The 23,571-nt window shown below is 28.7% G+C and overlaps 3 protein-coding genes across 3 annotated transcripts; 2 read left to right on the top strand and 1 right to left on the bottom strand.

Moving 5' to 3' along the window:
- Positions 1-2,220: 2,220 nt before the first annotated feature.
- LOC108723133 (para-nitrobenzyl esterase-like) lies at positions 2,221-8,945 on the bottom strand. The gene is made up of 9 exons (XM_018448643.1): positions 8,862-8,945; positions 6,932-7,073; positions 6,308-6,596; positions 5,046-5,231; positions 4,056-4,255; positions 3,757-3,928; positions 2,915-3,232; positions 2,517-2,661; positions 2,221-2,440 (listed from the first exon to the last, which is right to left on the bottom strand). Exons 2-9 carry the CDS (start codon positions 7,061-7,063, stop codon positions 2,287-2,289), a joined length of 1,596 nt encoding a protein of 531 aa, XP_018304145.1. The 5' UTR covers positions 7,064-7,073; positions 8,862-8,945; the 3' UTR covers positions 2,221-2,286.
- A 3,423-nt stretch (positions 8,946-12,368) lies between these two features.
- On the top strand, positions 12,369-14,709 carry LOC108723137 (major royal jelly protein 1). Its single transcript, XM_018448648.1, has 6 exons — positions 12,369-12,602; positions 12,830-13,005; positions 13,186-13,404; positions 13,568-13,739; positions 14,067-14,293; positions 14,422-14,709. The coding sequence occupies exons 1-6, from the start codon at positions 12,410-12,412 to the stop codon at positions 14,644-14,646; spliced, it is 1,212 nt and encodes a 403-aa protein (XP_018304150.1). The 5' UTR covers positions 12,369-12,409; the 3' UTR covers positions 14,647-14,709.
- A 2,838-nt stretch (positions 14,710-17,547) lies between these two features.
- LOC108723138 (major royal jelly protein 1-like) lies at positions 17,548-19,814 on the top strand. Its single transcript, XM_018448649.1, is given in 7 exon segments — positions 17,548-17,712; positions 17,715-17,742; positions 17,984-18,159; positions 18,340-18,558; positions 18,735-18,906; positions 19,235-19,461; positions 19,590-19,814. Coding segments are annotated over 7 exon segments (1,212 nt in total).
- Positions 19,815-23,571: the final 3,757 nt, after the last annotated feature.

The raw sequence follows: 23,571 nt of genomic DNA on the forward strand, positions 1-23,571 counted from the left end.
GACATTCCTATATATGAAATAATCCCCCCTAAATTAATTTGGTAAAGAACTTATTGCGAAAAATGTATTATATTCATAACATCTAACTTTGACCGATTGTTGGCGTTCTTTATATTTATGAATAGCATTTACAATGGTCGTACTTATCCTTAAATAATTTATAGTTTTCTTCTCTTTTTGCCGTGTTAAACATCTTGTACTTTTCTCTCTTTAATCAGAAGATAGCATTATCTGACTAGTCTCATGATAGAACTATGTAATATTCTTATCTTGTTAATAATAATAATAATAATAATATCCATGTAATATTATTAACATAATTTTTATAAAATAAACATGTGAATAAAAGTACATATATGTATATGATATATGATGATTAGATTTTTTAATATATATAAATAATATTCTTTTTGTGATATAAAAAAATATTTTATTTATTTTAAGGAATCTGTATTTTAGAAATATAAAAATTTGATTTTTTATATTTCTTACTTTGATATTTTTTTTGGATAAGGCAAAAATCGTTGAAATAACAAACTGCGAGTGCTTGCACTTTTGATGAAAAATTTTGTTTAATATTTATATCATTTCTCAATCAAAGTTAACATTATTAAACTAATAACATTTACAATACCTACATCATTTAAACGAATAACGTTTAGTGATCTTCAGTAAAATAAATGTAGCACACATAAATGTCGATTTATCATATAACATTTATCTATAACATTTGATCTATAACATATTTTATTATTCGTATGTACAATTTTTATAATAATATAATAGACGATAAAATACAAGATAAATGTGTTAGCTGTTGAGATTTTTATTTTTATTTATTATGAAATAATTAAATATGTGTGCAAATTTTAATATTAATAGATTTTCAAATATTAATATTAATAAATTTTTATTTCATAAATCGTTATATTGATACATATAATGTGGACATTTACATTTTAATGAAACAGAAGTTGTAGTGATTTTTCAGTTAGCGCAGCGAAACAGTCGACATCGCGGAGAAGAAGCAACAATATTTTTATATAGAATATTGACTTAATATGCTTTTCTTAAAAGTAAATATACAAGAAATATTAACAATGTTATTACATTTATTGTGTAATATACATACTTGAAAAGGATTAACCAATCTTTCTGAAGACTTGGAAGACTATACTGCGTGATGCAGATCGATGAGGAATGTCAAACTCTGAACATTGATGTGAGATTATATAGAGTTGTAGAGATACCTACTATTGTCCGGGAAATATATTGCAAGTGTTCCCCGAACTCTTCATTCGTGGACAAGACGTCGGGGGGATTCTTTAGTGAGTAATGCAAGCACAACAAGTTACGATAACGTCAAAATAAATCGTAAATGATTGGAAACATTAATTAAACATGATCCCTTCGCAAATAAGCTGTCAGTCGTCTGACCATTATATAATTTTTGTATAACAATTACTTTTATTTTCTTTTATAGATTCAAAAATTCTTTTCTAGGATTAAATTATATGCATTTACGTGTCTGTAAGGTGGAGGTGGAGTTTATGCCGAGAACATAAAAAAAATTTCAAAATTGAGATCTTTATCATTTTTTAATCCAATATGGCGCTCTATCATGACAATATTTACTTCATATAAATATTGTGCAATCTGCACTTACGAAATAGTTCACAGACTAGTAGTTTGCACAAAAAAATAACGTGGAATTCTTGGAATTGGACTTAGACATCTAATTAAAATGTTATTGTTATATGAAAATTTATATGTATGTGTGCGTGAGATATTGATGTAGTAGTACGTAGTAATGTGTTAGTGACGCGTAAATCGTTTGTGTAAGTCCTACTTACATTGTGATTAATTACCTTTAAGATCCCCTTAATTTTTTAATTCGTGCATGCAAGGAAACAAGCTATGAAGTAATGCATCATAAACACAAAAATTATACATATCAGCATGCCACGCTCAATACATGAACATTGAACGTGTTCTAGCATGCATCAAGATGTCGATCATGTAACTTCTTCTCTAAAATGAAAACGTGAAAATTTTTATGTAGGTATGTACGTACATATACACACATACATACAAAAAATTTTCACTTTTCACCTTTCCGTTCTAGAAAAAGTTACGTGATTGACACTCAGAATAGGCATACTTATCATTCAAGAAATCAAGCATCGTGTAATTCCAGCTTAAATATTTGTTTTTTCAATATAAATCAAAAGATGATGCTAAAAGACAAATTAAATTTTAACAGAGAAGATTTTAGCAAATGGGACGTTAGAACGTTTTTTTATGACTTTCCCAATTCCAGCGTTCCTTTTCTTTACGAAAGATTTTCGTTTGTAGATTTATATCAATATTTAGATAATTGTAGTCTTCGTTTTGTGGACCGGTTAATGATAACCATGAATTTGTAGTAGGTGTCGGATTTCTAAAAGTCGATTTGAATTAATTATTAATATACGTCTGAAAAAATGTTTTACAAAACAAAGAAAAAATTTTTGTACCCTGTTTTAGCAAAATCCGTCCACATTTGTGTAAAGTAATTTATCATCGTGTAGTCATCCGAACCAGGTTTGGGTAGCGACAAGTTCATTGCTTTCGCAACTTCTGGGCAAAATAAGAAAAATAAATCCTCTCCGTGAGATACTCCTGCAAAATATTTTTATATTACAAAATTGTTCTAGAATTGCAGACCCATTATTTTCGTTTCAAATTTACACATTTTTTTTAAATTTTTAAGTTTTCTAAATTTCTAAATTACATTAAAGTTTTTGTTAAATAAAACGTTTTGTTGCTTTATGTACAATTATTATAAACAGAGTTGAACGTAATAATTGGACATAAAAATCCAGAAGCTGAATAAAAATATAGATATTTGTATTAATTAGTAATTATATTATACCTGGAAGTCCGAAACGTTGCACTTTTTTCATAAGAGAAGTGTCGCTCTCATAATCGAAATGATATAGATACGTGGATTTATAACCACCAGAAGACTTTTGCAGTTCACATACATTCATTATATCGCGTACAAAATATTCGTCTCCTAAGAAATACATATAATTTATCAAAGTTTCCTCTGATATTTCTTCTTTTCCGAAATATAGAGATTTTAATTCCTCGACTGTAATTCCTATTTTAGGTAATTCGGATAATACGTTTGATAATATTGCTTTTTTAAAATCAGCATTCACTTTTCTCAAATCTTCCTTACTTATATCTGAAATAATTTTAAGAGCGTGATTCTACTGATTATTTTGGGGGATTGCATATCAAACAAGTAATATTTTAGGAGCACTTTTATTAAGAAATAATAAACTTCATGATGTTTGTGAAAAGCATTTATCTCTATAATAACATAAAATAAAATTATATAAAATCATAATATTAAATTTTGTATTTGAATATTTTATTTAGTAGATTTAGATGTCGGCAAACATACAAAATCAATGATAAAACTAATGTTATTTTAAAAGAATATACTCTTAAGATTTACATAATTGTAACTATGTTTGATAATTATATCTTACATATAAATTCGCAAGTTATAATAAAATAGAATTTATTTCTTAATATTATAAGAAAATTAAAATATTGTGAAAGTCTCTTTAAATGTTGACAGCATATTTGTTAAATGTGGATATTATTATAATATTCTTATTAAGTCACACTGTATGAAAACTCGTGCGAAAAAACAAAAAGCAAAATAATTAAAGACTTTTCTAATGAATAACATGCAATTACCTCCAAAAAAGTCGCTACGTAAAATAAATATCCCTTCGTTACGAGTAAATCCTAAAAGAAAGGGCACTTGAACTCCGTGGCTTATATATTCCTTTAGATGTTTAGGAAAAACTGGATTCGGTGATTTGGTGTCCAGACTAGGTGTGAAGCAGAAAGTAAAACTCAATCTCTCCTAATGATATTAAAAATGTAAAAATATTTTATATATACATTAAAATATTTTAGTCTTTGCACAGTGAGAAAATCACAAATTATATAGAAATATAATCCACATTTTACTAAAATATTAAAATACTTACTGCTTCTGTGCAAATTGGCCAGTGTGAATTTTCCGTAAGTATTTTCGCATCAATAGTTTTTAGAAACTCATATGCGACTTTCGGATCTGATGTTGTTTTTCCGAGTTTTTTGGCAAGTCGAAAACCATGGTCCGTCCATTCATGAAAGGCCCAAGGATTTGAAATAACGCCACTTTGTGCGATCACTTTATGGAATAAACCTGTAAAACACAATTATAATGAAACTATTTCAATAAATTTATTGTCGTAACATCTTGATTTCTTTCCTTTTATCAGCATCATACACAATATTAAAATTTATTAAATTCTTAATTTATTCATTATCGATTTTTTTTACACATCCTATGTTGTGATAAGGGGATCCTAAACCGATTACCGAACTTGATCGAGGTCGATAGTGCAGACTGTTTTTAATTCCAAATTCGATAATAATGATATCTTTGATTCATTTCTTACATTATATTATATATGTTTGTGCGTTCTTTAATTCTATAATAATAATTTTGTAATTCGTAAATCCAATTCAGAGATTTTTCACTGAATGGAAATGATGGTAAAGTAGAACGACTTTAGCATACGTGATATTAAAGAAATTCATTTACCTTATTTTTTACAAATTTTTAAATTTTTACATTTTATTATGTCTCGTAACATAAATAAGAATGAGTTTTTTTTACACACACACACACACACACACACATACACATTAAGAAATAAAATTTTTTTTAAATGTTATTTATGAATATATAAAATAGAAAATTAATAAAATAATTTTTTTTATTCAGCTGTTTCCGTTAAATCAAGTTCAAGTTTATCAATGTATCTAAAATAGAACGAGAAACAAGGCTTTTGTATCGAGAATGTTTGTAGACTATAGCTCGTATTCAAAACGCGCTTACAACGATGTTAGCACGCTAACATACTATACTTTACGTCACGCATATTATAGAATTTCAGAGATAAAAGCGCGTTCTGAATACGAGCCTATACCTTTAGCTAACGGAGACAGAGCTAGACAATGTGTAATGGCTCCACCAGCACTTTCTCCAAAAATAGTGACATTTCCTGGATCTCCACCAAATTTTAATATATTTTTTTGAATCCATTTTAACGCTAAGATTACATCTTTCAGACCTTGATTACCTGCTGCCACTTTATTGTTGAGGTTTAGAAAACCTGAAATCATATTAACTCTTACCCTTATAATATTGATATATTATGCTTAAAAGTAAATGATCAAAAATAAACAAGAAAGGTGTTCGTTTTAAAGTTAATAAATTAAGTATAATTCTATATTCTTTTCTATGATTTGTAAATAATCTTTTGCTTTTCAAGGTATTTAGGGGAGACCGGGTCTCGTTGGTACAAGAGATAAGTTGGCATTGCGTTTCGTTTATGTATTTGTGGCAAAAGAAACAATGGAAAAGTTACTGCAAAATATCTCTTTTATAACATAGGTACTTCTCCCTAAGTTTCACTTAAATTAAACAAGTATTACAATAGAAAAAGAAAAAAATCTAATTCAAGAGTAGGCAAGTAAATTTTTGATCATTTCATAATTTCATATTAATGTCCTTTGGCTTGAGGAAACAAATCTAAATAATGTATTATTAGTTAAAAGAAAAGTGTTTGTCAGTACACAACACGTTATTTTGAGTAATAATAGTAATTTATTACAATAAAATGGTCAAAATCAGACGTGCGAAGGGATGGGTTACTTTGCTCATATCATAAGGAAAGGTTAGGTTGACTTATTGTACCGCATGTGTGAACATTCATTTACAATTTAACTCTAACAAAACACTTTATATTTAATATTTCTTTATTAAAATAAGGTAGAACTAAAATAATTTATATTTGTTTTTCAGTAATGACATTTTGCTGTTTGATATCTAGATATGTACTTCTTAGTAATAATTGTATCTTTCAAAGTTATTTTGTAATCGTCAAACAGCAAAATGTCATTACTGAAAAACAAATATAAATTATTTTAGTTCTACCTTATTTTAATACAGAAATATTAAATATAAAGTGTTTTATTAGAGTTAAATTGGAAATAATAGATAATTATAGGGAAATAATGGATTATTTTGAAAATGGAAATATTGAAAATAAATAATGGATTATTTTAAAAATGGAAATATTGAAAATAAATCTAATATGTGTTCACATCCTCTGAGGAAAGTTGGAAAAAGCTCTGAATGCGAGTTAACATAATATACAAATACATATCAAAATAATAAATGATGTACCTAGAACGCCTAATCTATAATTCAGAGTAATCAATATTACATCTTTTTGTACGATATAATCGGGACCATACCAAGCTGTATCACCGGAACCTATAATAAACCCACCGCCACGGATCCATACCATTACCGGACGCTTTTTCGAGGATTCGATTTTTGTAGTATACACATTTAAATAAAGGCAATCTTCATTTCCTATAACTTTGTGTGTGACAAGCTCTACTTGAACAGCTATGTTTCCGTATTTTGACGCGTCTCTTTCACCGGACCATGGTTCCGCTGGTACCGGAACCTAAATATGTAAAAAAAATATATATATAAATAAATGAATATATTTATTATATATATATATTTAGAGTTTAACGCGCGATATTTAGTTTAAAAAATACATTGAAGGTTATAGAAGTTATAGCGGTTATAGAGGTTATAGAGAGGTTATCTTATCGTAATTAATTCGTCAACATTTGAAGAAAATTAAGAAATAATAACTTTCTTTCATTCTAATTAATTCTAATTTTAAAGAAGATCAGCTAAAGTTTATCTTCCTATTATTGTTAAAGAATTAATTATATTGCATGCTTGTGTATAACGACAAGGCACTCATTAACTTACTAAGTAACTTATTACCTTAAATCTAAGTTCGCCAACTGGAGGTTTGGCATATGGTATTCCGCGAAAGGCAAAATAACGAATATTGTAGCCATCTACGACGACGCCGACCAATTTTCCTTCAGTTACTTGTACTCTTATTTCATTCATAATGAGTATACTGTAAGAATAAGAATGAGAACAACATTAAAAGGTCTACTCGTATTTGTTATAATATATTTATGATATTTATAAATATATACTTTTTTAAAATATATTTTAACTTTCGCGCGCGTTTTGATATTTTTTTATATTACAAATTATCATTTTATTACTATTTTTACATTACAAATATTATTGTATTAGTTGCAACATTACATTACATTAGATATTTCAATTATTAATATCAGTTACGTAAAATGAGATTAAGTATAAATCTTTGTGTGTGTGAAACTTTGAAATATAGTAGTTTTGAGTATAAGTTCTGTCGTTTTATCTCTTGACGTTATATTTTTTAGGTCGATGTTCTACCATTTTATCTCTTTATGATATTAGATTTTTGAAGTCGATGTGTTATGTATACAATGTGTAATTTTATTTTTAAAAAATATGATTAGAAACATCGTGTAATGAACAATTGAAATGTCAAGAATGTTTCCATTGTGTTGTCTCTTTGAGATTGCTTATAATCTTAATCGATAGCCACAAAAACAGTGATAATTCAGTAATATTCTCTAAATTAAGCGGGTATACGAAACAAAATATATGAACCGTGTTTTCGATATGATTGCAATACAGTCTTCACACCATGTATGTTAATTCTGTAATATATAATTAATCGGATTTGTTTTCATGAATTATGTCACATGGATTACGTGAGCGAACTCGAAAGATTACATCAGTATTATTTGTTGCGCGTCTTATGCGGGATCTACAATAGAAGTCATAGCGGTCGTAGAGTCTCAAGTCGTAGAAAATTAATCAGTCACAGTTGAATATGAGAAGAATAATCGATTATGATTGGTCAATTTTCTACGACTTAAGACCCTACGATCGCTACGACTTCTATTGTAGACTTCACATTAGAATCTATAAGGCATTGTCTACAATATGCGAAGTAAGCTTGGTTTAAGAAGTAAGAGTAAGAAATTGACCAATCACAGTCGATTGTGAAAAGAATAATTTACTGTGATTGGTCAATTTCTTATGGTCCGTCTACAATACACGTAGTAAGCTTGATTTAAGAAGTAAGAATAAGAAATTGACCAATCACAGTCGATTGTAAAAAGAATAATCGACTGTGATTGGTCAATTTCTTACTCTTATTTCTTAAATCAAGCTTACTTCGTGTATTGTAGACGGGCCATAATAAACACAGACTTTTGCATACCGCATAAGGCAGGGTTGGCAACGTTACTTCATAAAAATAACTCGTTACCGTTAAGCGGATAGCACAGACTCTTGCATAATACATAACACATTAGGCATAAAAAATTCAACCAACCAGAATTCTTTATTTCATGGAAAAGAATGAAACGAAGGACTTTGATTTATTTTCTTAGATTGCTTTTTACTCTCTTGCTTTTTACTCTCTTCTTTTTTCGCGACCGTTTTATCGACAATTGCGTTTTTTTTTACGTGTTGCTTGTCTCTTTCAAAGTTTGTTAACTTTTATTTCGAGCGACAGAAAACAAAAAGCTGCAGGTAAAAAGATAAGAAATAAAAAGTGATAAAAAACAGGAAACAAAGAGCACATTGTAGATCAGGCTTAAAAAATTAACCGAGCAGAGTCCTTTATTTTATACTTTTATTGGTTGATTTGCTTATGCTTTATGCGTTATGCAACGTTATGCAAAAGTCGGTGCTGTGGCCTTTACTGTTTGTTTATGAGGTTGGAATATCGCACTGTAAATTAATGCAAATCTATCCGTAAAATTATAAGGAAATGTTTTAAAAAGATCTTATTTACCTCTATGCTCAAGTAATTTTGTGACACTGTTTTCAATGATTCTTTTAAGCGATATTAATTGAATAGCTTGCACGTTTTAATGCTTCAAAGAAAACTGGCTGGAGTTTCAAGAATGCCTGCCAGTTTTATATATCCTCCACCGAACATACAAATATGTAAATCGGTATAGAAAAAGGAGAAATATGTTATTTATGGGACACTTAGTCTGTTTCGTTTTTGCTATTTTTACAATTTGTATTTTACTATTATACAACTTGTATTTTTCTGTCTCTAATCAGAAGACGTTAACGTTATTTAATTCAGGATGTTTCTGATATTCTTATCGTATAAAATTAAAATGAATCTGAAAAATTTGAAAAAAGTAGATAACACAACTTTATATCACCTTTATATGATAATATGTTATAATTTTTGTGTATGTGTGTAATAAATATATAATAAATATGTAATAAATATACATACGGATAAAAAACATTTTATGCTATATATGACGATTGGATCTGCTCTTTTAATTATCTTCAAATGTGAATCGCGTTTCGAATTTACTCGAAATAGTTCACGCAAGGATATAAATATATATTAAAATCAGTATTCTTTTTGTTAGAATTATAGATAATAAAATTTTGTGAAGTTCGTAAAGCGATATAAATAATATTGTTGCGATACAGATATTATAATAATTTTGACGATAATAATTATAATATTCCAGCAAAAGTTTATGATATTTTGAAAATTTGTTATTTAGAACACTAATACAATTAATACAATAATAAATTTTAATGTTATTTTTTAAAATATGAAATGAGTTGATAGAGTTACTCAACTCATATGATAATTATAATATTTACGAGAATCAATTATTAATTTTTGATAGAGTTGTTTATTAATTAAATGTTGTACCATAAACATAAAATTATTAGTTATACTAAACTTTTACTTCGTTGTTTATTTCTAGAAATTATATAAAATTATATGAAGATGTTACTACATTGTAAAAACATTTTTCATACTTTAAGTGTTTTATAATAAAGCTTTCGAAAATATATATATAACATCGTGAATCTGATTTATAAATTTGATTTTTGCACGCATCACACCTATAAAGCCGCTGTTCATAGTCTATTCTTATATTTAAGGCAATGTCTTATGTTTAAGATCGTTTTATGTGAGGACTTAACTATTTTTTTATTTAAATAACGCCTCTCTCTTCCTTCTGTGATTGATTTATAACATATTAAGACTGTATTTAAATACAGTCTTAAATATAAAATGACTTTAAATACCGGCTTATGCTTTCGTAATCTACGAAATTAAAATAGTGTTTGGATGTTAGATGGTGTCTGTAGGTCCTGACAAAAGATGATCCTGACTACCAAGAAAGTTACTCCATCTACATTAAAGAGCTTCTCTCTATTTTAGAGACAAGAATTAATTTTTTTATATCCCTTATATTTTTTTGGATAATGTCTGCAAAATATGACTTTCAAATTTGATTGAAAAATTCACAACACTGACGATGTTATAAAAGAGTGAATTAAGGCGACTTTGAATTAGATTAGAATATGACTCCAAAAATGGATCTTTCTGTATCGAATCGAATGTATACACGTACACGTGCGCGCATTATTATCATGCATACTTGTTTGACTATATATATTGTATATGAAATTTGAAGGTTAGAGCTAATTATCGAAAATCTATTTAATGTAATATATTTCTTCTAGTTTATATTATATATATATATATAGTACATTATTATATATTCTTCCAACTTAAATTATTTCTAACTTAATTTATTATTCTTCTAATTTACAAAATGCATGTAAACTGAAACACATTTATTTAAACCGCCGAATATAATTAAAAAAGATGATAAAGACTATTAAAGACATTTTTTAGGCGATTAGAGAAAGAAAACGAAAACGCAATGCAATAGTAAATAATTTAGAGAAGAAAAAATTAGGGATGCACCGGATCGTAAAATTACCGGACACCGGATATCCGATATCCGGACAGAATGCAACATCGGGTATCTGGTCGGATGAAAATATGCAGATTTATGTATCAAAATGAGGCAATATGGAAAAGTTTTCATTCTTCCATTTTTGAACAACAATAGACAAGCAAGGGATACAACTTTGAAATATGACATACCTGTCTACTAACAGATATATCTTAGTTTAAAAATATCGTACATTATCGATTCAAAATAGATTTATTTGGTAAACATTTTGATAAAGCTTTGACGATTTTTTAAAGCTTTGAAAAATTAAAATTTATTTCTTCTTTTATAAAATGCTTTGTCTACTTACATGAATAATGCATCTAAAGTATTTAGAAATGCTTTCAAAAATATTGTTGTCTATAAGCTATTTGCTTTAGTAAAAATTACTAATTGTATCAGTATTGATATTTATGGCTTCTTGCGTCGAAATACAAAAGTAAAATATGTGCCAAAATATGATTAGACCATGTGAAATCTTAAGGCAAAAATCATTGGTTCTGTCAGCCCGAGAGATTGGAAGTTTGCGACAGGTACTTAGACTCGTATATGTAGATATATATTGTTCAGTTTGATAATTAATAAAGAAAAATAATAATAAATTACTTTTATTACCTATCTCACCTTACACACCTAAAAAAATAGTTAATACATTGTCCGTAATTTCTGATGGCCTTACTATAAGGCCATCAGAAATTACGGACAATGTTACTTAAGATAATGCATAATGTTATTATTAAATGTTATTATGCAATTGTTGCACTATAGACGTTATAATAAGACTTTTATTGAGGTTAATTATTATCGATACAATAATGAGGTCTTTCAAAGGCATTTTTATATGTATTACGTTTAAAAAAAGATATAAATAGCAAGCGATTACAGTTACATTTGTGATATAAGTGTTCACTGTAGTAGTTACATTACTGTTGTAATCCAAGAAGTTGGTACGAATTTTTAAAAGACGCACGCATTTTCAAAAATTTGCTTATTTTATTGCAACCTGTTGTATTTAGCAATTACATGTAAAAACATTCACTTTTATTGTATTACATGTAAAAACATTTACTTTTATTGTATATGCACTGTATGTGCCCTAAAAGAAAATTGCTGTCCAAAGCAACTCACTGCATTTCATGATCGTAAAATGCAATTCGTTATAAAAATCAAAGAGGAAATTTGATCTGCGGAAAAATCTACTTTATTAACAATAAAAACAGAGAAATCGAACGCACCAGAGACGTTATTTCGAATAACTTCTTAACAGCGTGTCGCGAACTTGTGAAATTCTTGGCGGCACCTTATTTGAAATTTTTTTGCTGCGATTCATAAAATGATGTAATCTCAGCGAACACAAAATAACAACACTGTTAACAGAATAAGTGATTTTTCATTAAACATTTAATGAAAAAAACACTTGTGCAACATTCTTTTTTGGATTCGGAATTCTAACTTCCAAGAAAAACTTGTACCTTAATGGAGAGACTTCCGTTTTGTGCCTGAGTGACAAAATTATTGTCTGTAAGCTATACGCTATAAGGTAAAAATGAGGTATCTTTTGTGTATCTTGCTAAATCTATGGATGGCAACTGTGACTTTTGGAATTAAAGTGAATTATATACATGAATGGAAATATGTTGACTTTATATGGGAAAGTAACGAGCAGAAGGAAGACGCGATAAATTCTGGCCTTTACAATCGTTCTGCGTGTCCGTTATTCGATGCAGACAAAGCTGAAGGTAAATGGATGGTAATCATAAAAGCTGTAACAATTTGCTACAGAAATACTTTTATAAGCAAAAGCTTAACTTATAATATTTAACCACTAATCATATTATGGAACTATGCGTTTTAATAAATATACTTTGGTGATATTAATGCAAGAGACAGCACTGCCATGAAATTGGTTAAATAAACATATCTTTTAATGGCACGTAAGCTCCGTTCACAAATGAGATTCTTACAGATGGTAGAATATTCGTTACTGCTACGAGAGAACTGGGTCCTGGTTCGCCTGCAAGTTTGGCGACAGTAACTGATGAGATAGGACCAGGAGGACCACTTTTACAACCATATCCAGATTGGAGTTGGCATAATAGTAATTGTACGTGTGATGGTATTGTAAACGTAGCTCGAGTACACGTAAGTATCAGTCTTTCGCGTTCCATGATGACAACCAAGAGTTGTCATCACATGTATTATTTATATATAATGTTATTTAAATGATTTATAGTTTATCATATGCATATTATGAATATTTACATGCACACACTGTAGTTAATTTGATAATATATAAAATAAAATTTTGTTTTCATATTGTAGATTCGATGCAATCACATCTTCGCCCTGGATACCGGCAAAATTGGACTTGACCAGATTTGTAATCCAAAACTATTGATCTTTAATTTAAAAGATGATACGCTGGTAAAAACTATTTATATTCCATTTGATATTGCGAGTAATGCAACAGGTTTTGGATTATTATTAGCGCCCTTCGTTTATGTTCCCAAAAATTGCACGCAGTTTCTGCATAAAATGATTGTTAGTATGTCCTCTCTTGTATAAATTATACTAATAGATACCTGTTCGTCCAGGCAAATATAGCTACAAGTTTAACTATATATCTCGTACTTTGTATTTTGAATGATTTATTAATAATAAAATTGACATAAATACACATATAAATATTTATGAACATCTGCAGATATTCATGGCCGATCTACATGGTCGAGGTTTAGTGGTGTATGATTCATCTGTAAAGAGTATGTGCAGAGTCGAATCAGATTACATGATACCGATTGACAATGTTGCCTCCATAGCAAATCAAAGTTTTCCTTTTATTGGCGGTCCCTTCAATGTAGTGACTCTTTACGATGGTATGTATTTGCTTTTTAACACAATGAATGTTATTTCAATTGTAATTTGTAATCTTTAATCTTATTATACATGACAGGTATTAGTGAAGTTAGGATAACTTTAGATAAGTTATCCTAATTTCATTATTAAACTCTTACAATTAGATATACTTATTCATTTACGTTTATAGTTTCATTTCTTTGTTTAATATTAATACTTATGTACATTTGTGTTAATGCGCCTTTATAATAGTTTATAAAACATAGAAAATTTCCTTGCAAATAATCAGCATTTCGTCAATTTCAATGATTTTTTTGTTAAATTATTATATTTTTGTGATATTTTAGAACTTTATTATGTTGTCACGTCGGGAATGAAAATTTATAAAATAAAAATCGAATCGCTACTAAAATGTCCAAATAAAAAAGTGGCTAATAAACTGACTAAAGTTGCGATTAAAATACCAAGCGATTCAGGACCAATCGGATCAGCAGGACATTCAATATTTTACAGTGATTCTGATGGATGTGCTATTTTAGGAACGAACGTTTTTAAAAAATCTGGTAAAAACACGGTAAGATATCCAAATGCATTTATTCTTTACGTTTGAAGCGATAATAGGTTATTCTTAATTCTATTAACAATTGTTAAATTTAATCGTTATCATACGATTATCCGCTGTAAAAAAATATTAATTTTTAGGTGATACTTGCACAAGACAATGAAAAACTTCAAGCTGTTAGTGCTTTAAAAGCTTCATATTATTGGAATAAGCTCACATGCCTTTCAGATAAATTTTATCGTTTCGTTCTTGGTACTATAAACCTAAATGAAATAAATATCCGCTATTTCGAAATGGATTTAGCGGAAATACAGAAGAAGATGAATTCCATTCCTTCACACACGGAGTTAGGTTTCAAATTTTAACAGACATTTTTACACAATTTTTTATAAAAGAATTATGCATGGAGGAGAAGGTGATATTATGGCGCCCCAGTTACATTTTACACAATAACTTTGTTAATAATCAATATTTAAGTTTGAAACTTGACAGTTACATTTGTCAAAATGTTGTTGAATCGATCCTGGACTCAAAGTTACGAAATATTTATTACTAGGATACTATTAATAAAAATGTGGCGACATTGCATAATGACTCGAAGAAAAAAATGGATGGTAATGTGGCCTTCCATAAAAACAGCCTTAAAATTTTAATTTTATTTAGAAAACAGTATTTGGTTACAAAATTAATAGAAAAGTAAAATATTTTAAAATGTATGCAAATGAATGTATATACATTCACATAACTTCTGCATATAAGCTGCTCAGTACTAAAAATAGTACACGTAATATAAAAAAAAGCTATAGATTAACAGTACAGCTACAATCGATTATCAAATAATTATTTTGATATGAAAACCTCAAAAAAGAGGTCGTAAGTAATTAATATCCATAGGGGGCCACATTAGCAAAATGCTATGATATTGTTTAAATTTGCATGTATATATATATATATATAGGGTGCGAGGAACTAATTGTTACTATAATAGCGTTTTCTCTTGGCTACACTACTAGTGCAACACTCAGACAGTGTACCGTGTTTTCATGGCTGGTGGTAAGCGAACTCATTCGGTGTACCGTATTTCGGTGTACGGCGTAGTGCAAATTCTATGCACGAAGTAGGATTTTGCTACATCGTCTCAAAGGGACGATGTAGAGTGTGACATTTAAAATTGGAAGTCAAGTGGGAATAGGGTTTTAGCGTAATAATGAAGGTTAGATGTGCACCACTCTAATACAGTGTAGCTGAGTGTAGCGCTTACACGCAACTGGTGTGGTGCGAGGCTGCACCCAGTGTATCCCAAGGAAAAACGCTATAAGAAAAAACGCCACAATTCTAACAATTACACTAATATTTTTATTTGAAATTTTCAGGAAAAAATTGAAAAATGATTTTATTTCACTAAACTAAACTAAGGACGCGTTCAAAACATGTCTTCACCGAGAATGGCAGCTAATCCCGCAGTCCCATTTTCGTGCAGTGTGCGATGCGTTCATCAGCAGACTGAACGCCATTCAAGGCCAAAGGTGGTATCATCGAACAATAAGTTTTCTTTAGTGAAATAAAATCATTTTTCAATTTTTTCCTGAAAATTTCAAATAATAATATTAATAATTGTCAGAGTTGTGGCGTTTTTTCTTAGTAACAGTTAATCCTTCGCATCTTGTATATGGGTACGTAAATAATTGTATTCTTCAAGGAAAAGAATCTTTTGACTGCAAGTGAACCCACTCTCAAACACTTATAGTGACCTTTTCAAAGATATACATTTTTGACCTTTTTTGAAAATGTATATCTTTAATGAAAAAATTATTATAAGTGTTCAAGAGTGCTTTATTTCATTAATATACCTACACTATTATTATAGGATATTAATTTTTAAATTTAATATCATTTACTGTTAATAATATATATGCCTATTGCGTTAAAAATTTAACTGTTTCTAATTTTGTTTAAACAGTTCCTCAAACCTTGCGTTTCGAAATATTAAAATTTATTTTTTCTTTCATGATATTTTGTCTGCTTATATTAATGATTCATCTAAAAAATTTAGATATGTATTTAAATCATATTATTGTCTACAAGATATTTGTTTTTGTAAAAATTACTAATTTCATCGATCAGTATTGATATTTCTGGTTTCTTGCATTAAAAGACAAAAGTGAAATAAATACCAAAATATGATCAGATCATGCGAAATCTTGAGGCAAAAATCATCAGTTTTGTCAGTCCAATAGATCAATTGAAAGTCTTGCAAAATATATTCTAGACATGTATACGTATACATCGTTCGATTATTAATAAAGAAAAATAATTTAATTTCACTTGTCTCACCTTATACACCTAAAACAATAGTTAATACATTGTCCGCAATTTTTGATGGCTTACTAGTAAGATAATGCATAATGTTATTATTAAATGTTATTATGCAATTGTAAAAAATGTTGCACTATAGACGTTATAATAACCCTATTATAATAAGACACTCATTGCGGTTAATTATCATTATGAACATAATAATGAGGTTTTTTAAAGGCATCTTTAAGTGTATTACGTTCGAAAAATTGATATAAATAACAAGCGATCATAGTTGCATTTGCGATATACATATTCATTACTGTAGTAGTTATATTTACTGTTGCAAACCGAAAAGTTACACCTAATTTTTAAAAGACGCACGCATTTTCAACAATTTTGTTCATTCTTGCTTATTATATTCTGCAATTAGATGTAAAAACATTCACTTTTAATTTTATATGCACTGCATGTACCCTAAAAGAAAAGTTGCTGTCCAAAGCAACTCATTGCATTTCACGAACATAAAATGCAAATCGTTATAAAAATCAAAGAGGAATATTGAGCTGCAGCAAAATCTACTTTATTAATAATAAAAACACAGAAATCAAACACATCGGAATCGATTTTCCGAATAACCTGTTAATAGTGTGTTGTGAACTTGTGAAATTCTTGGCAGCACCTTATTTAAAATTTCTATGCTGCGACTACATCCCAAAATGATGTAACTTCAGCGAACACAAAATAATAACACAGTTAATATAGTAAATGATTTTTCAATAAATATTTAATTGAAAGGACACATGTGCAATATTTTTCTTCGGAATTCTAACTTCTAAGACAAACTCATATCTTAAAGGAGAGAATCCCATTTTGTCCTTGAGTAGCACAACATTATTGTCTGTATCAGGAGACACTGTAGTGCTTCGCGCTAAGAGCAAGTGCAGCGAAATTGGTAAGCTAAGGTAAAAATGAGGTATCTTTTGAGTTCCCTGCTATTTCTGTGGATGACAATTGTGAGTTTTGGGATCAAAGTGAACTATGTATATAAATGGAAATATGTTGACTTCATGTGGGAAAGTGACGAACAAAAGGAAGACGCGATAAATTCTGGCACTTATAATCGTTCTGCGTATAATCGTTATACGATGCAGACAAGGCTAAAGGTAAATGGATGGTAATTATAAAAGCTGTAACAATTTGCTACAGAAATACTTTTATAAGCAAAAGCTTAATATTTAATTACTAGCTTATAATATTTAACTACTAAACGTATTATGGAACTATGCGTTTTAATAAATGTACTTTGGTGATATTAATGCAAGAGACAGCACTGCTATGAAATTGGTTAAATAAACATATCTTTTAATGGTACGTAAGCTCCGTTCACAAATGAGATTCTTACAGATGGTAGAATATTCGTTACTGCTACGAGAGAACTGGGTCCTGGTTCGCCTGCAAGTTTGGCGACAGTAACTGATGAGATAGGACCAGGAGGACCACTTTTACAACCATATCCAGATTGGAGTTGGCATAATAGTAACTGTATGTGTGATGGTACTGTAAGCGTAGCTCGAATACACGTAAGTATCAGTCTTTCGCGTTCCATGATGACAACCAAGAGTTGTCATCACATGTATTATTTATATATAATGTTATTTAAATGATTTATAGTTTATCATATGCATATTATGAATATTTACATGCACACACTGTAGTTAATTTGATAATATATAAAATAAAATTTTGTTTTCATATTGTAGATTCGATGCAATCACATCTTCGCCCTGGATACCGGCAAAATTGGACTTGACCAGATTTGTAATCCAAAACTATTGATCTTTAATTTAAAAGATGATACGCTGGTAAAAACTATTTATATTCCATTTGATATTGCGAGTAATGCAACAGGTTTTGGATTATTGATATCGCCCTTTGTTTATGTTCCTAAAAAATGCACGCAGTTTCTGCATAAAATGAATGTTATTATGTCCTCTCTTGTATAAATTATACTAACAGATACCTGTTTGTCCAAATATTATATAGCTACAAATATTATATAGCTACAAGTTTAACTATATATCTCGTACTTTATGTTTTATTTAATGATAATAAAATTGACATAAATACACATATAAATATTTATGAACATCTACAGATATTCATGGCTGATATACTAGGTAAAGGTTTAGTGGTGTATGACTCATCTATAAAGAGTATGTGCAGAGTCGAATCAGATTACATGATACCGACCCAAAATGTTATCTCCATAGTAAATCAAAGTTTTCCTTATGATGGCGGTCCCTTCAATACAGTGACCCTTTACGATGGTATTGCTTTTTAACACAATGAATGTTATTTCAATTGTAATTTGTAATCTTTAATCTTATTATACATGACAAGTGTTAGTGAAGTTAGGATAACTTTAGGTAAGTTATCCTAATTTCACTATTAAACTCTTTCAATAACTCTTTCTTAGATGTACTTCATTTACGTTTATAATTTAATTTCTTTGTTTAATATTAATATTAATGTATATTTGTATTAATGCGCCTTTATAACAGTTTATAAAACATAGAAAATTTTCTTGCAATAATCAGCATTTCGTTAATTTCTATGATGTTTTTGTGATATTATTATATTTTTATGATATTTTAGAACTTTATTATGTTGTCACGCCGGGAACGAAAATTTATAAAATAAAAATCGAATCGCTACTAAAATGTCCAAATAAAAAAGTGGCTAATAAACTGACTAAAGTTGCGATTAAAATACCAAGCGATTCAGAACAAATCGCATCAGCAGGATATTCAATATTTTACAGTGATTCTGATAGAAATGCTATTTTAGGAACGAACATTTTTAAAAAATCTGGTAAAAACACGGTAAGATATCCAAATGCATTAATTTTTTACGTTTGAAGCGATAATATGTTATTCTTAATTCTGTTAACAATTGTTAAATTTAATCGTTATTATACGATTATCCGCTGTAAAAAGATATTAATTGTTAGGTGATACTTGTACAAGACGATGAAAAACTTGAAGCTATTAGTTCTTTAAAAGCTTCATATTATTGGAATAAGCTAACATGCCTTTCAAATAAATTTCATCATTTCCTTCTTGGTACTGTAAATCTAAATGAAATAAATATCCGTTATTTCGAAATGGATTTAGCAGAAATACAGAAGAAGATGGATTCGATTCCTTCAGACACGGAGTTACTTTTCAAATTTTAACAGATATTTTTACACAATTTTATTATTACTATTATATACATTATTTAAATTTACATTGTTATGCATGGAAGAATTATATATATGTATATATACATATACATATTAGACTGACAAGGGAAAAAATATTTTATTTTTAATCGGCCTCTCAGCTCAAAAGCTTCGATTTCGTGTCAAAAACGTACCCCTAAATTTTTATCAAAAAATATTAAGATTTAGAGGTTGCTAGTGAACGATATTTAAATCAAAGTTTCAATTTTCCTCAATACATGTGCGATTTGATGCAAAAATAGCTTAATCCGGATTTTAAATGTGGTACCGTATATTTTTTTTTATCGCTGAACACGATGCAATAATTCATTTAACTCTACGATATATGCCTTAAGAAATACATGTAACCCGATTAATATGAAAAAATAACTAAATTTCGAGTTCAAGGTCGATTTTAGCAAGGTTTCAAGCGTTCAAATGAGTCGTTACTATCCTCAAATTGTAGATCTGTTCACCCAGGACAAGATCCAGTTGAAATTTTCCTGGGATCTCTTACAGGGCCTTTAAAAGTTGCATTTAATTGGATTATAAAACGTTTTTAAGGATAGAAAAATTTTTTTTACAAGTTCTAAAGTATATGGCTTTGTGGTTTTGACATCCTCAAACCAAATGCCTTAATTTGACGATAAAAAACTCTTTATTAGAAAATGAAATAAATACATAATACAAAAAAATATACTACATAATATGTAATTCATTTCAATTAATTAAATTATATTTTTTTGTATTACGTATTCATTTCATTTGGAATAAAAAGAAGTTTCATATTTGGGTATAAAAAGAAGAAAGTTAAATCTTATGAGTAAAGAGGGAAATGCTGTTTTTAATCAGAAATTGTCAATTGATAAATGCCCTGTGAGCCTTCAACATAATAAGCAATGCTTGACGAAGGCTACGTGCTGATATGTATACCAGTACTGAAAATCTATAGTGCACGTAACATATATTATAGATTTTCAGTATGAATATCGAAACACAGCTATAGTCATCGAAATCGATCGAAAAGTACTTTCAGGATGAATTACAGCAATGCAATTGACAGAAGCGATGGCATTGTTATATCAATGAGAGTAAGAATTCCTTCAAGAGTGATAGTAGCTCATGGGACCTATAAGTTTTAAATTTTTCATAACGTCAGACTAAAAAAATTCTGAATACCACTTTGTACGTTATATTCCATTACTGATGTCCTTACTGATATTATACTATATATATAGCATGTTAACATTCACACGTGTAATAATAAATATCACTATATCTATAAATGTTATGTTAACGCTGATGCGCAAAACTTTTAATGAGGCTATACTTATAACTATTTGTGTTGTGTAATAAGGTTTCTTGAAAGCACCTTCACGTTTATTTAATAAGAAGTATAAAAAACAAGTCCGTCGTCGCACTGACGTGCTACGTTTCGATTTACACTGAAGTTATAATATCGATGAACTATTGAAGTTAGATGTAAAAGCTATTTTACTACTAACAATAAGTTACTACATCGATGTAATAATTTTGTTATAAAACAGCATTTACATAGCATCTAACGTAGTTTCATCAGTAGTTATAATATCGGATGTTATAATTTTGGCGTAAATCAAACCGTGTAATCGTAGTCATATATGTGTCTACTGGTACAGTTCATTTACATTGTTTTCTTGTGTTGCAATTAAAAAAATCACATTAAATTTAAAAAATCAACTTAAATTTTAATTTATTACCATCGTAGGTGAATCAACAAGTCTATTAATACAATAACTTTTCAATAAGTATTAAAGGACATTCTATACAATATTTCCGCAAAAATCGTGTTTATCTGTACAGTTCAGTTATATTATTTTATTACAATACAAAAAGTGAACAACAGACTTAATTATCCAAAGATGTACGCATCTTCAAAAATTTACTGATTAGCGCAAATACTTACAAAGCAAATAGAATTAGTATATTTATTTATAAAAATAAAGTGGCACACTCTGAGACACAATAAAATCTATTTCACTAATAATAAAAACACAGAATCTGAATGCATTAGGGCCAAAAACCTGTTAATAGTGTGTGCTTTTAACTTGAGAGACACATTGGTAATACCTTATTGGCATGTTGATCTTTGTTCCAACTATGAGAAACGTGTACATTTACACTGAAACAGGTGGTGGTTGTACTGAATAACAACATGTTATACATTTATTAAGGAAATTTTTTTACTCATTGTAATTACAATTTTTAATTATTTATATTCTGTGCATTAAAAATAAGTCATGTAAAAAGCAAATGTTTGTCTTTTATGTAATATTTTATGCGTCATCATTTTATGATTTGTTTGAAATGCATTATCAAGTCGTTTAGAGTTCTACTCTTTTACTTCTTTATAATGTCTTTGTGTGTGGAATAGGGAAATATTCAAATTAATAATTTGAAATTCAATTATTATTTAAAAAATAAAAGAAATGCAGCAATGTAAATCGCCTTATACGACTACAAAGATAACAATTACATTTCTTCTATTACCTCATACGTCTACAAATAAATACATTATTTTCCGTCCTTGATGTTCTAATATAGATAAGATATCGTATTATATACCACATGTTATTATAATTTATGTGTAATAAGCCATAGGTTATATATTAGTTATCGATAAGTTATAATAACACCGACTCAATAAGAGAGTCTTTAATAAAGAAGCTTCTTGAAAATATTTTCATATATATTGCAAAAAAGATGAATAGAAAGCAATCATATCGCAGTTGCAATATTACACTACCGTTACAGTTCAGTTAGAAAAGAGTAGGGGAACTGCGAACACTTAAAGGAAAGGTTAAATAAAACCGAGGATTATTTATCAAGTTGTTAGATCGTTAAATATACATATATATTCAGGACATCCATTTGAATTGGTCGCGGATGATCATACACGTGCTAAATGTAGAAAATGCAGAGCTGTTTGTCCTTTAACGAACAATATATCATTTTATCTGGATAGTATAGGGTAAACCTGGTATATACGCCGCACTTAAAGGAGATTTGATTAATCAAGTATTATTTACCATGTTTTAGGCAAATAAATTATACCAGTAAAAACTTCATACTTTCTATTACAATACTATGAAAAAAATATTAGGAATCCGAAATATATTAATTTTTCATATTAAAAAATAAACTTTTGAAACTCTTGCATTTTCACGATATATCCCATAAGGGTGGGATATATAGCTACTCATAGGGGGAGAGGGGAGGTATGTACGACTCATGAAAAATTTACAAATAATGCATATAAATAAGACGTAAAATAACACAATAACTTATAAAATGCGTTTATAAAGTTTTACGAATAATTAACGAATAAAAATGATAAATATGTATATGAAGTAATAAATAATAATTACAGTCTTCCTACATATATTACAAGTGTTATGACACGAGGTACATATTTCATGTAATGTATTTATTGCATTTAGTGCACTGAATTCAATCTACGCACTTTGTATGCTTTGGGGATAAATCCCGCCCGCTAAAATTTCCATATATCCCAAACATGTGAGATATATAAGACAGCAAACTAAACAAAGAATACGAAAGCAAAACACTTGTATTTTGCTATACAACATGCTTTACTATTCCTCTACACGTATGTATCACAAAATAATCACTAAGTCTTTTACACGCCCTACAGTAATCATTTTATGTAGATTATAATTTATGATGGCGC

Source organism: Mycetomoellerius zeteki, unplaced genomic scaffold (assembly GCF_001594055.1).
Source record: "Mycetomoellerius zeteki isolate Tzet28-1 unplaced genomic scaffold, Tzet1.0 scaffold223, whole genome shotgun sequence".
NCBI classification, from domain to species: Eukaryota; Metazoa; Arthropoda; class Insecta; order Hymenoptera; family Formicidae; genus Mycetomoellerius; species Mycetomoellerius zeteki.